The following is a 15,682-nucleotide window of genomic DNA, read 5'->3' as shown; positions in this document are numbered from 1 at the left end:
TACTTCTGAAGTTTCTGTCTCCTAAGATATATGTGTTTAAAAAGTGTGTTTTTCTGAATATTTTGGTATAATATACATGTATTTAAAGCAATGTGCCTTAGTATTATTTGCATACTTAAAATGGGACAAATTCTCACTTCATGGTTAACTAATGTTAGGGTGAGAAGACAGCTCAAAATATTTACAGCATACTTAGTGCTGATTGACTTTATAATCCTGCAAACTCGATTTGCTTCACAGCTTCTGGGCTAAAATAGAATACACATTATTAAACTGTGGAGATCTTGGGATAAAGGCTCCTCTTATTCTTTACATTTGTATATGAGTAGGCATAATGATTCAGGGCATGAGGTCCAAATGATGGATTGTGGGTTTTAGTTGAGCTCTGCCACATCCTAGGCTTGTGATTTGAGGCAGATGATTTTACTTGCCTGGGTGACTGAACGAGAAGCCTAGGACACAGATTTGTGTTCAAAGGAGAAGTTTCTAACAATTAGAGCAATTTTAAAATGGCCTGCCCATTCCTCTGAGGAGTAGTAAGTTTTGTTTGTTTGTTTTTAAGTAGAAGGGCACTTGGATATAAACTGCTTGGAGGTTCTTAACCTGTGCTTCATCCAGCAATGGGGTGTGCTCCAGTCACCGCCCACTGGCTCAGGGAAATTAAAGTTAAATTTTCAATATAGCCTGAAAATCAGAAAATAACATAAATCTATGATTAATTTATTGTTTTGTTGATTGCCTAGACTTAAAAAAATAAAGGATAAAATATTATTAATGCAGATTAAACCTAAAAGTTTGACATAGGTATTGCTCTTCTTACCCCTCTCTACCCTCTAGAGCAGATTATGAAACATTTGCCAGCATACCACTGAATGTTTGTATAGATTTCAGAGGTTCTGTGAAGTTGAAAAATACATCCTCATTTCTATATAATTGGTTTCTTTTTTTTTGTTGTTGTTTTGGTTTTTTTTTTTTGTTTTTTGGGGGGTGAGGCAATTGGGGTTAAGTGACTTGCCCAGGGTCACACAGCTAGTAAATGTTAAGTGTCTGAGGCCAGATTTGAACTCAAGTCCTCCTGAATCCAGGGATAGAGCACTATCCACTGCGCCACCTGGCTGCCCCTTAATTGGTTTCTTTTTAAATACAGTATGTTTTATTTTTTCATTTAAGAACGTTATTCTATGAAGGAATCACTCAGCTTTACCAGATGGCCAAAGAGGGCCAAAACACAGCCCCAACACTTTCATTTTACAAATAAGGAAACAGAGGCCCAGAGATGTTAAATGACCTACCCAGGATCATACTGATAAAAAGTATTGAAGCTGAGACAAATACTCCAATGGTCTGGTTCTAAATCCATTACTCTTTTCTTTGCATACCATGTTGAAAATGTCAAGCAGAGGCTGCGTGAGCAATTGCCAGTGGTGTTGGAGGGGAATTATTGCTTCATTTCAAGGTGACCCTAGCTTATCTTTGAGGCCCTTTCCAATTCTACAACTCTTTGAAAATAACGGAACAGCTAATCACAACAGTGGATAGAGCACTGGGCCTGGAGTTGGGAAGACCTGGGTTCAAATCCAGCCTCAGATACTTACTAACTGTGTGACCCCAGGAAGGTCACTTAAATCTCTGCCTCAATTTCCTCATTGATAAAATGAGTTGGAGAAGGAAATGGCTATTATTGCATATTGACTATGGTGTATATATGTAGAAAAGCAAAATTATATAGTGGAGAGCCAGCCTCAGAACCAGGAAAACCTAGGTTCATGTCCTAATTCTGACATATATTGTGTATGAGATCCTGGACAAGTGACAACCTGTCGGTGGTCTGGGCCAGTGATATCAAATTCAAATAGAAATGGGCACTAGTAAATTATATATATATGTCTACCTATAGGCTGCATTGTAACTTATAAAAACACATGTTTATATTTTTCTTTTTTATTAGTACCTAAAGACATTAAAATCATATAGGAATTACATTTTAATCTGGTTTCAACTGAACCTGGGAATGTTACGGGCTGCCCATGGGCCTCTGGACACATGTTTGGAGTTTCTCCCCTGGACAAATCTGACTATACTTTGCAGAGATGGAAACAACTAGAGTTAGTCAAGGGAGCTTTCTTATTCAGGGTGCTCTCAATACCAATAAAATTATCTGTACAGTGCCTTTCTTAATTTGCATGTTTAGATCCCTTTAGAAGAATAAGACAGAATAAGAACAGTACAGGACATGTATACATACCTGTGTTTGTCTGCCTGTGTCTCTGTGCATGTATACAAATTGTTTCTCAATTTTTGCCAGTCTACAAAATACAAAAGGGGCAGCTGTTGTAGTGAATAGTATGCCAGGCCTCCAATCAGGAAGATTCATCTTCCTAGAGTTAAAATCCTGCCTCAGATGCTTACTAGCTGTGTGACCTCAGACAAGCCAATTAACCCTGTTTGCCTCAGTTTCCTCAGCTGTAAAATGAACTGGGGAAGGAGATAGCAAACCAGTATCTTTATCAAGAAAACATGGAATGGGCTCACAAAGAATCATGCATGAATGAAAATGATTGAACAAGAACAACAAAAATACAAAAAAGACAAAATTCTTGATGCTTCTTTATGAGATGAAGGCAAAAAGTAAATATTTTAGGGAAAGTGTAAACTTATGGTTTTGCCCAGGAGAAGAGAATAAGATTTTTTTCTTAAATTCAGTGGTTAGGCTATTGGATTTGGAACTCAAAAACCTGATTTCAAATCCTGTTTTAGACCCAGATATGTAACCCTAGCCAAGTAATTTTACCTTTTTTTTTTGCCCTAATTTCCTCATCTGTAAAATGGAGATAATGATAGCAGTTATCCTACCTCACAAGACTGTTTCAGGGACCAAATGAAATAACACATAAAGCTCTTTGTAAATCTTAAAGCTATATACATGTTAGTCATCATCACCACCACCACCACCACCACCACCATCATCATCATTACCATTAATTATTATATCCTAAAATTCTCTGGACCTTGCTATTGGCCTTCCTAATATATACTCCAGCCTCCTGGGCACTCCCAGCTGATCTGCTAATGCACCCAATAAATTTTGATGTTCACTTTATCACTAAACTCTTCAGACTTTGGGGTCTTTCCATCCATTCACTTTTGTATTTTCAAATTATACTGTGAGTTCCTTGAGCAGAGGGATTGTTTCAATTATTTTATTTGTATCCTTAGTGTCTAGCACAGTACTGGGTTCATAGTTATTGATTAATACATCATTTTCATTCCTTCATTCCTTCATTCATTCATTTACAGTATTCCAAAAGTCAGTACAGTAGTTTTAATATATTAAAGTACAAAATTACACTAAGATATTTGGGTCATCTGTGTTTTTATGTATATATGTATATATTTATATGTGTATGCATATATATATTTATATGTAGATATATATGCATATGTATATAAAATATATGAACTTAACATTTTCACAATTTTTCTCTGCATTTTATTTAGTGTGTTGTATGTATGCAAGACAAACTTATCCAAAGTTAAATGTGGAAATACTAATTAACAGAGGCTTGACCACTAGGAGATAATATTTTTTAAGATAAAATCACATTTTAATATTTTGCATTGGTGGAAAGAGTAGCTACACTAATAAAGGCACATATTTTTAAAGAAATATTAATGTCTTACTTTATATATTAATAAGATTAGGGTTCTAATTTAATATTTTCAAAGATTTCTTGGCATTATGTTTAGCCAAAACCCAAACAAAAAGTAATAACATTTTCTAATAGCTATATTAACTATTAAAAAGTTTATAAGATTGACAGGGATACATAGACACTTAATATTGATTTATAACATTCTAATACCTCTTAGTATTTTTAAAAAGTCTGCTTTTCTTACCTTTGAATTGCAATCTCACCACCAAAGATAATGCACTAAGCAAACATTGATTGATTTATACACAAATATATACACACACTCACACATGTATAAACACACCCTATAAAGGGAAATATTTCCAAACTATACTGTATCCTTTTTGAACCAAGCCCTCTTCTCTCTAACTTCTTTTACTACCCCCATATTGGTTTTGTTTTTTCTTTCTGCCAGGATTTATGGTGTTACAGATTAAGGAAGAATGTCTCCTTACCAACTTAATCTAATAAGGATTCTTTTTAACCCTAAATCTAAGTGTTATCAAATATTGTGGGATCTGACCATAATAGATGTCATGTCTCTGATTCTTAATAAAATTTCCAATAAGCCTGAAAGTTTCTGAAGAAAAAGTTCCTCTCCTGAGAAAATGCCAAACACCAAGAATGGGCTCTCTTAAATGTAGTGTCAGTGAGGTGTCCCCTTCTACTACAAATGCTTATTGGAGAAAACTTCCATTTCCTCTCCTAAAAAGTATTTATGCTTCTGTTTAGACCTTTACCCCCTTCTTGTGTTTTGCTTACAAATACAGAGAACTACCTCTCAGGGGACTGTGAAAGAATCAGCATTAGAGGTCAATTCTGAATTAAGATCTCTATTTCCTTTGGTTTTGGTGTAAAATAGAATTGCTCATTCATTTTGCTTAGATCCCTCTTTTTGTTTTTATTAGTTTTCAAAATAGGTTTGAAATTTGGATATAAAATGTTCTCAATCACAAATGAAGCCTTAATTTGGTCATTTAGGGATGGCCAAATTGATAGTTTGGAGGGTGGGCTATTTTCTAGCCTGTAGAGTCAGCTAGTTCTACACTCTGTGTGATCTGCTTTACTTCTGTGTAGGCTTGGCCACAAGCTCTAATTCCTTCTATTTAAGCTGGCTGCATCCAGCAATTTCTTGATACCTCTTTTTTTTTATGTAACTCATTTTTTTTCTTTTCATGAAATTTTTGTGCTACTATTGCTGTCCTCCCCATCTTAGGGTATTCCAATTAAACCCATGGAATCCTTCTCTCTTTCTTGGAGCATGTACAAATAGCTTCTGGTGTCCCCAGTGGACTCTGTGGAAACAGTTATCAATTCCTTTCTTCTAGCTATGTATGATTCATTGCTGGGTTGTTACCCAATTGCTTGTTGAGCTAGGAAAGTCAGTTCTGCTACCATATGGAGTAGAAGAAGAGTTGGTTTCTGGTTCATGGATCTCTTAGAAAAGACAGATTTTTTTTTTCAGTCTTAATAGTATCTCATTTTTTTCCAGTTACATGTAAAGATAGTTTTCAACATTTGTTTTTATAAGATTTTGAGTTCCAAATTTTCCTCCTTCCCTCCCTTCCCTCCCCCCTTCCCAAAATGGCAAACAATCTGATTTAGGTTATATATGTATATGAACAATCTCATTAAACATATTTCCACATTAGCCATAAAACATTAGTTTTCAAAGCAATTACCATTTTTATAAGTATAAATTCCATAAGTAGAAACTTTCCCTGGAAATACAAGATAAAGCTGGAATGAAGCTCCACAGAAACTACCCCCCCCCACCCCCAGCCCCAACACACACACACTGGAAGTCAGGCAACTGTAAAGCAATAAACACATGTCAAGGATCCATCATAAAGGACAGGTACAGGCACAGGTTGCCAAGTCCTGCAACCTCAGCAAAGCAGTTTCTGGGTAGCTTCTAGACTTAGGAGGTAATGGTAGCCAGTCTATTTGGATAATGTCAACCAAACAACAAAAAATATGTTTCTGTTTCTTCACAAAATGAAGGCAAATATCAAAGTTAAAAAATTATATTGTAAGGAATTTCAGAGCTGTTTTTGCACAATAATTAGAAATAGTTTTAAAACACAATGAACTTAAAAAAAATTTTTTTAAAAGTTGCCTTTTTCTGGTTCAATCAATACCTCTTCAGCTTTTCCCTCTAATGTCCTGTGCCCAGATGGAATTTAGAAATGATGTTTGGAAGCTAGGACAAATTCTAAGTGGAACAAGAATTTTCTTGAAACAAAAGTTGGCCTAGACATAAGCCTGGCTTGAAGTGGGAGGAAGACACAGCTGCTACAATATTCAGATATCCCACTTCCAGAACTGATTGGTTTCCAGGGAATTGGTTCCTTATATATTGCTTGGGTCTTTGTTAAATTTACCAATCTTTTCCTTTAGTTGAATTTCTTAGAGTGAAAGCTGGGAGAGTGAAATTTTTCAAACTAATGTAATAATAATAATTGTTATTGTTAACAACAACAATAACCTGTCATTTACATAGCTTCAATATTTGCAAAGGTCTATATGTTACCTTTTACAGTTCTCTGAGGCAGATACTATAGGTATCATTACCACCACCATCATCACCATCCTCATCCTCATCCTCATCCTCATCCTGATTTTACAGTTGATGAAACTGTGGCCTACAGAAGTCAAATGACTTGCTGCAGGTTATGTGATTGGCAACTGGCAGAAGCAGGATGTGTTCTTTGACTCCAAATCCAGCTCTTCCAAATTAACACACTGCCTTCACTTAGTACAACCATAGCAAACATGTTCACTCAGCGAGTAATCTGGGAGGATGGTAGGATGAATTTGAACCTAGGTGTTCCTGATGACAAGTGCAGCATTCTGTCCACACTATACTATGGTGATTCATTTCAGCTTTCTGAGAGGATGGGAGAAAAGATGGCTAATTCAGCCATTGGCTTTAAAGAAATATTGCCTTTGCATAAAGCAAATGATCATCAGCAAAACAGTGGTCCCATCTTGGAGTTGATTGTCTAATCCTACTTTGCATGGATCTCCACCCCCTCCCCTATCTTACATATTTGAGACAAACACATATTTGAGATATCCATTGTGGACTCATCCTACTTATCCTATTATCTTTTCTAATCCCTGAATGTGTTACTTTATTGATCATGGAATTCCTGGTATTATATTCAGATTCTTTTTATTTTTCACTGACTCAGGTGCATTCTGATCAGGGGAAATGCTTCCCATTTGGTATTGTGAGATTAAAATTGGATATTAGATCATAAATCTACCCTACTTAACTTTTCCCTTAATTTATCTCCCAGACTAGTAAATGGAAGAAGCTTCTGGTTTTCTAGATAGAGCCTTTATTGTATGGTAGTCACAAGGTGATGTTGATTAGGATAGGAAAGTAGAAATACAATACAAATCATCTTAAGTCTAGGCTTAGTCTATATTCTGTATAAAACTCACCAAAACCCAAGGCCACTTTTGGGGAGAGAGACCAAGTCAAGCGCGTGCTATTAACCGAGAGTCGGGCCAAGTCAAACTCCAGTCCGCGTCTGTCTGTGCAGCGCAGCCAGGAGACCAGCGGAGCAGGAAAAAGCTCCCACTTCCATTCTCTCCTTGCCTTTTAAGCTCGCACCCCAGAAGTCAGAAGTCGAGTGCTCAGCAGGCAATGCTGTTGGTCTCCTCCCCAAAAGGGTGGTCCTAAAAAAACCCAAAAACTGGCATCTCTCCATTATCTAACCGACTGTTAAAACTTTTTACCACATTCCCCCCTTTTGTTCCTCAAGAGTATAGCTGGTATACAAATCTATGAATCACCTCCCAAATCTGTTGCATACTTACATCCTCTAAGGTGTAGGTGATGGGTCAAGTATAGCAAGGATTGCAAGTTCCCCTACCAAGTTATAAATCAGTTGAGGAGAGGCACAAAGTCTTATTTTTCTTTAGCTCTTCCTCAGTACCCAGAACTAAATGTGAAGTATATATTCCTGAGATCACCAAAACTAGATGCAAAATATATAATCACATGACAAATGCATACTTGCTGATTAAAGTTAGTGTTATCTGTAAGGACTGCTGTCACTTTCACACTTAAAGTGTAGAAAGCCAAAATTATAGAGGGATAGTTTGAGGATATCTTTTTAAAAAAATCTATAATGGGTCAGTATTCCAGTACTAAATTTACTGGAAAAGAATAATATCAGATACAAGTGAACACCAAGGAAAATATCCACCCAAAGACTGGCAAAATAGGACAGAACACTATTATTAGATTTGACCACCTCAGCAGTTTGCTGTGAAATTATCCATTAATGGACAAAGAATGGGAAAATCAAATTAAGAAGACGTGTTACTATTATAGTATCATGCTTGAGACCACACACATGAGGGATATGAAGCAATATCAGCATAGAACCTAACTGCTGTATTCATCAATCTTGGGTTTATCTTTGAGGGTATTATCATTTTATGTGTTAATATGTATGTATTTGTTTACCTTTATGTTGTTGGTAACGTAAGCAAAAAATCTTTGACTGAAAACTAACGAGACCAAGTGAGTACTTTCTATTCAAATCTGCCACTATAATCAAGCCAATGTTTATTTGTTTTAATGATCAGTTATCTTCTGTGAGAATCATTTAATTACATTATTTTTTCTAACAGCTCCTCTATAGAAAACAAAGACATACTTTGAAGAATAACTAATTATATATTAAATTGTTCTATAAGGGCAGCTAGGTGGCACAGTGGATAAAGCACTGGCCCTGGATTCAGGGGTACCTGAGTTCAAATCCAGCCTCAGACACTTGACACTAGCTGTATGACCCTGGGCAAGTCACTTAACCCTCATTGCCCTGCCCCCCCAAAAAATTTTTCTATAATTTTAACACTTTGTATAGGACCTAGTGAGTGCCATCATCACAAAATATCAAAATTGAAATGCATTGTTAACCTTTTCATGATCATGGCAGTGGTACTCAGAAAGGACTCCTGAAATCCATAAGAGATCATTAGTTTCATGCAATGGATAAGCCTAATGTATCCTTTATTGTCTAAGGTGGAATTATCCAGCTTTTATTCTACCATCTCAGTCAACTGAGGGTGAGACAGCATGGTGTAGTGTGGGTACAGTGTTATTGTTGGAGTCAGCAATATCTGGGTTCAAATTCTACCTAATATTTTTCCAAATTACTAGCTGAGTGACCATGGACTTGAAAATGATTCCTTTAATCCATCAGATCTCAATGCCTCTCCATTTTAATCATTTTCTTTTAGATTTTTAACATTGAGAAAAAAGTTGATATGGGACTATGGCAAATAAGGAACCATCCTTTTGTTTGTTTCCAGAATGCTTTGAGTTCTGGAACTTACCATATGAAATGAAATCAAATGATCAGAGGTCATAAACAACAATCCAGAAACTTTCCTATATTTTGAGACTGATTCTTTGAGTGGGGCAAAGATATGCATGTGTCACAGTGTGGTTTTATGTCTGCCAAAGGCACTATACAATAGATATAGAAGAAATTTACATGCACATATCATGAAGAAGCCCTAAGCAACCCCACAGAGCTGAATTCTCTCTATTTTCAGTTTGTTTTGTTATCATATACAACACACTTAACCAAATCTGAATATATCCATTTGTATACATATGTTGGTATGTGATGCTATTCACATATCTCAAAGCTTTCCCCTTACCCCCGTTTGTAAAGGGTTGAGGAAGAGAAAACTGTTTATCCTCCTCTGCCTTATTATTTTCTTCTGCCCAGCTGGACATGGATGTTTGCCATATAGCCAATGTGATATCTGGCTGAAGTGATTCTCTGTCTCTGTCTCTGTCTCTGTCTTTGACTTTGTCTTTGTCTCCCTTTGTCTTTGCCTTTATCTTCCTCTGGGTCTATCTCTGTTGCTGAGAGAGATAGAGAAACACACACAGAAAGAGAGAGGGAGGGAGGAAAGGAGGGAGAGAAAGAGAGGGAAGGAGGGAGGGAGAAAGGGAGAGGAGGGGAGGGAGGGAGGGAGGGAGAGAGAGAGAGAGAGAGAGAGAGAGAGAGAGAGAGAGAGAATCATTTGCTTGAACCTTTTGTTCCTCTTCAACCTTCATTCATCATCCATCTTTCCAAATCTTTAGCCAACCTTAAGACTTAACCACTCTATGGCACCTCAATTATTACTGGTAAGGAGGAGACCAGATAGAAGTTTCCACTTAGTTGAACATTAAAAAAAAAAAAGATAGTGTTAAATTTAAAATGTGATTAATCATGATTTAATTTCAATAGCAAATGTTTAGTAAGCACTTTTTTTTTTTGGTTTGTTTGGCAGGGCAATGAGGGTTAAGTGACTTGCCCAGGGTCACACAGCTAGTAAGTGTCAAATGTCTGAGGTCGGATTTGAACTCAGGTCCTCCTGAATCCATGGCCAGTGCTTTATCCCCTGCACCACCTAGCTGCCCCAAGATAATGTGATTCTGACCCAACCCATATTACAGATGAATGAACTCAGAGTCATAGATATTAAGTTGTCCAAGGTCACACAGCTATTAAATAGAAGAGTCAATAGGTAAGCCCAGTGCTATCATCTCTCAATTTTTATGACTTCCTTAAGTTCTTGGAATAATAATGATAATAATAACAATAATAGTTGTCACTAAACAAATTAAAACTGCAGTAACAATTAATGGTTTAACTTGATGTAGTATTTGTTTCTTTTTTAAAAAATCTTGGATGTCTTCTATGTTCATCAGGGCTGTAGTTACTAAAAAATTGATTCTCCCCAGAAAACTTCCTGAAAATTGCAATAAACCACTAACTATCCATGACCTTATATTTTTCTCTTTAGTGGCTGCACTGCAGTGTCCAGAATCATCCTTTCTGAAAGCAATTAGCAATAGTAAGTTAGATGTTCATATAATGGATAGTGTAATAGGACTGGGAAGTGTTGTTCACCAGGGAGAGATACTGTACATATTATCACCGTTTTCAGATCAAGCTGCCTAATGAATCATAGCCTAGGTGGTACAGAGACCATAAGCAATTAAAGGTGCTAAATCTCCTCTTTTTGGACAAAAGGTCCTCAGTACTATTTAAGATTCTATCCTTTCCCTCTATTCACAAAGCTACTATTCTAATTCAGGTGTATATCATCACTCCTTTCCCTTCCTTCACCTGGACTATGGCAAAATCTTCCTCACTGTTCTTCCTACTTCTAGCCCTTCCCTCTCTTTAATCCATCCTCCATACAGCTGCCAAAGTAATTCTCTTAAAGAACAGATCAGAACATATCACTCCCTGGTCAAGAAGTTCCAGTGGCTCCTGATTACTTCTAGGATAAAATATAAATGCTTCTGCTTAGTTTGTAAAGCCCTTCACAACTTTGCTGAAGTTTACCTTTCCAGCCTTCTTGAAATTTACTATCTTTTACAACACTCTATCCGTCATCTTCATGCCATTGTATAGCCTGTCCCTCTAAGTTGATGAGGCATACCCTCATGATCTTCCTCTTAGGATGTCTAGTTTCCTTCAAAGCTTGGATTAAGCATCACCTCCTATAGGAAGTCTATCTTGATCAGTGTTCCTGCCCCCCATTCCAGATATTAGTGCTTCTCTCTCAAATTACTATCAACTTTGTAAATCTCTGTCTCTCTCTGTCTCTGTCTCTCTCTCCTCTCTCTGTCTCTCTCTGTCTCTCTGTCTCTCTGTCTCTCTCTGTCTCTCTCTGTCTCTCTCTCTCTCTCTCTCTCTCTCTGTCTCTCTCTCCTTTTTTCCTTCTCTATCTTCTCCTCTCTCTCTCTCACCTTTTCTATACTTGTTCTCACAAAAGAACTGGACTCTTTGTGGACAAGTAGTATTTGATTTTTTTTTTTCTTTGCATTTCCAGTGTTTAGCACAAGGCCCGGCAGATAACAAGTGATTAGTAAATATGTCTTGCAGTGGGTTGAATTGAACATTAACAATATAGATCCTTTTTTCTTTCCTCCCTTTTTTTCCCAGTGCCCTACTTTCTTAGGTTACCTTTGGGTATTTTCAGGCAAAATGACTGAGTAAAGCTGATATAAAAATGATTATTTTTATGTCAGTGCCTTTAAAGGAAGACTATTTGATCTACTTTACTGTATTGTTAGGTCATATTAATCATTGCTTTTGTACATGAACCATATGAAAATGATTTTAGAAGTGTGCGAAGTACTCACCTTCTACCCATCTTCCCACTGGATTGAGTAGAAGAAAAGGAAGTCAGAATAATTTTATGATAATCGTCTCAATTTCCCTTCACACTCAAGATTATGTTAGGCTATTCCCCTTTCAGGCTTCAAGTAGATAAAGAAATGTCTTGAGTGATTTATGCATACTATAGACATTATTCCCTCTATTCCAGAGCCTTGGTTATAAATTCTGTAATCTTATTAAAGTAAAATTTATCTGGGGTCATAGAAAGATGTTGGGAGGGAAGGCATCTTTTACCTGGGAATGGGAAAGTCCTTGAGATGAGAATTCAATTGCTAGGACAGAATCACCCATAGAGAAAAAGTTAAGGGATTAATTCCCACTGGGCATGTGGAGAACCCAAGAACACCAGTCCCTAGAGGTAGAGAACCAAAAAAACCCCAAGATGCCCTCAGGCTGCTGCTAGGGATGTTGTTGTCAGGACAGAACGTATTGCAGGGCCAGGTCAGGAGGAACTAAATCTGGGCATGGCTGATAGGGGAAAGAATCGGGTCATCTGTTACTTTCCTTTGGACAATAATTATTCTTTCTGGCTAGGTGCTGTTAGATGGTTTCTATCTGTTGAAAGAGTACAAGTATAGTCAGTGCCCTCTAAATTCTGGTATCCTGGACAAAAGCCCCTGTCACTTGTTCTTAGTTATGGCTCCACTACATTCTTCAGGATGGTGGGAGAATAACGAATTTGGAAGGCCCAACTATTGCATAGTTGCCCTTTAGCATTTTAGGAGCTACTCAAGAGGATCACTTTCCTGTCAGGATAATTCTTCTATCCTTTGCATTCAACTTGTTAGACCCTATTTCTAGATGCACAGAATAGGTATCCTTATGCCCAGCATTACCTATTGGAATGAAGTCAGATAATCTTTATATTCATCCATTCCCTTCTCTCTATGTTGTTGGGGTCAAAGGGAGGTCCAGTGAACAGGGCTTGAAGCAAGAACTGAATATAGTAAGACTGGCTCACTGGAAGGATTTATAGTTTTAAATTTAAGAGCATTACTTGTAAAAGACTTTTTACTCCATAGAGAAAAAGAACACATTATATGAGCTCATAAATAAATAAAATTAATAATTCCATCTCCCACAAGGGACAGGGGGAAAAAATGGACTTTCCAGAGACAAGTCAAATAGCAAAGAAGGAGAATTTTCCAATTCTGAAATTAAATTAATGCTATCTGTTACACATATAAATGCATTCCAAACAACATCAGTTGTGAACTATTCTGGAGGATTACAAATTAAATTCAGTTTCAAGAAGGTTTGAGGATAAATTTTAAAATATAAGATGTCATTGAAACTGGAAAAAGAATTACTCTTGCACTCAGAAGATTTTTGCCTTTTGGGGCTCATAAAACAGGCTTAACCCTTATAGAAGTATTCTACAAAGCTGAATAAGTATTGAACAAAAGGGTCATCCTACTGAATATTTTTGACTCAACCACCTTGCTCCTGGTGTTGGCATTAGTGTTGCAAAGGAGCTTTCTAGTTTCTCTTTTAAGCTAAACAGCCATGTAGAAGCTGTCACAATAAAACATTGACTTTATTAGCTGTAAGTAGACACACGAGTTTGGCAAATGAAAAGAAACAGTTACAAATGAGCCTAGGCTGGAAATAACTAGCTCCTAAAATTCTCTGAGTTTGGGGCTATCTGTACTTTTGAATTCATAGACTTGAGCATTTTTACTATCAATCTCTGTTAAAAAAAATGCATACTGCAGAAACTGTACATATTGGAAGTAAAATGAAATGGGGTAATTTATTAACCTTGGCAAAGTGTCGATGCCCACTTATTTCTTGCCACGAAAAGAAATAATCCCTCTTCCTTCCATCTCAGACTTGGAGTCTACTTGGAAGCTATGATAAATGGCTGTGTATATCATTTTGCTGAAACTGCATGAAGATAATTATGCTTGTCATAACTTGGGTGCAGGTGTTCCCATCATAAAACCATGTTTACCTGGGGCTGATAACGAAGATATTTGATTGTAGAAGAGGTGCAACTCACAGTTGTTGCAATGCAAAGAGTGCTATTGCTCTAGTATGCATTTGGTCAAGACCTTGAAACTCAATTTCTGCATCCATAATATGGGGCTAAAAATACTTGTACTGTTTACTTATTCAGGGTTTTGTTATGAGAAAAGTACTTTTTTGCAGCAATATATTTAAAAGTATATGTATGCATATATTATATATATATATATTATGAAATGTCTGTAATACATATTTCATAACGACAAAATTGTGGTTTTTTTAGAATTAATCTTAACTTTTGTTAGATTCGTTTATATGTTTAGGGACCCAAATGATTTAGTGTGATGTAGTGGAAAGAGCACTGGACTGGGCACCAGAAGACCTATATTCTGGCTGCATCATTACTAAATGACCTTAGGCAAATCATTTCACTTCAGTGGTTTAGTTTTCTCATCTGTAAAATGAAGGTCTAGAACTCAATTATCTTTAAGGTCCCTTCCATCACTAAGACTTGATTGATCAATCAATCAGGCAGCATTTATTAATGCACCATTATCTGTCCCAGGTGGTGTTGCTACAAGTATAATAAACAATCATTGCTTGCAATGTGCTTGCAATCTATATGAAGAACTAGATTTGGAACTATAAAAAGACCTGAGTTCCAAACCTGTGCAAGTCATTTATCCTCTCTCAGTCACAGCTTCTTTATCTGTAAAATAAGCATAATAATAGGACCTGCCTCACAGGGTTGTTATGAGGATCAAATGAGGTAATTTATGCAATGTGTTTTGTAAACCTTAAAGCATTATGTAAATAATAGCTATTTCTAGTGATGAGACAAAAACATATAAGCCATATGCAGAATAAATACAACTAAATGCAAAATAATTAAATATAAGGTAGGCTGAGAAGGTGTGTTTTTAAAATTAATTTCCAATAGGTACCACTTTGAGGTATGCATATTTTATTAATATTATATACTAGTAAAGGATTGACCACCAGTCTCCCTAATTTCTCATGGTCCCAGGCTGTGTGCTAGAGAAAGCAGGGAGAGAGCTTCAGCATCCCCTCAAGTAGGAGAAAAGCCCCAAAAGACAGCACATGGTCTCAAGGAAACCCAAGGGAGTTTAGAAGACCTAAAAAACTTACACTGTCCTAAGAGCCAAGAGACAGAGCCAAGGGAGCCAAACCAAGAGGACTCCTGGCCTCTTCCCAGGGTTTTTATCCTCTTTACATAAAGGCAGGTCATTATACATTGATTAAAGTTAATTCATCAACATCATTCAATTCCATTGGTTAGCTGATTTGAAGATGGTCTAAATTAAAATGAACTCTACAAATGACATGGGGGGGGGGGGAACCGGGACGTCCCTCAAGTTGCTTAAGGCAAAGTCCATTATGTAGTTGTGGTTTGATCCCATCAGTCCTTCACAGAGCTAGACAAAAGAGTCTATCTCCATTTCTTTTGTTCCCTTGGGTTTGTCCCAAATGAGATTTGCTGAAGTTTCTGGACTTACTGGAGTGGGAAGGAGAAAGCACTGAGAAACTGATCCCTAGCTTCCCTAAGAAATGCATTATTAACAATTATTTTCTCACAGAGGGAAGATATTTGATACTGAGTAGGTTTTTAATGTCTTGATTGATTTCGAAAGGGCACTTGCCCGAAGGTTAGCCAGGTGGTTTAGTGGACAGAGTAACAGTCAGGAAGACATCTTCCTGAGTTCAAATCTGACCTCTGACACTAATTAGCTGTGTGATCCTGGGCAAATCACTTAAGCCTGTTTGCCTCAGTTTCTTCATCTG

General features: G+C 36.9%; 1 protein-coding gene across 1 annotated transcript in view; it reads right to left on the bottom strand.

The window, feature by feature from the left end:
* Positions 1-610: 610 nt before the first annotated feature.
* Positions 611-15,682, bottom strand: part of LOC122747404 (kinesin-like protein KIF22) — a 33,040-nt gene continuing 17,968 nt past the window's right edge. Inside the window, 1 exon segment of the mRNA XM_043993442.1 lies at positions 611-684. Coding sequence (XP_043849377.1) covers positions 611-684 — 74 coding nt within the window.

This window comes from Dromiciops gliroides, chromosome 1 (assembly GCF_019393635.1).
Source record: "Dromiciops gliroides isolate mDroGli1 chromosome 1, mDroGli1.pri, whole genome shotgun sequence".
In the NCBI taxonomy this organism is placed as follows: domain Eukaryota; kingdom Metazoa; phylum Chordata; class Mammalia; order Microbiotheria; family Microbiotheriidae; genus Dromiciops; species Dromiciops gliroides.
Note: the sequence above shows the minus strand (reverse complement) of the source record. Positions and strands in the feature narration are given on the sequence as shown.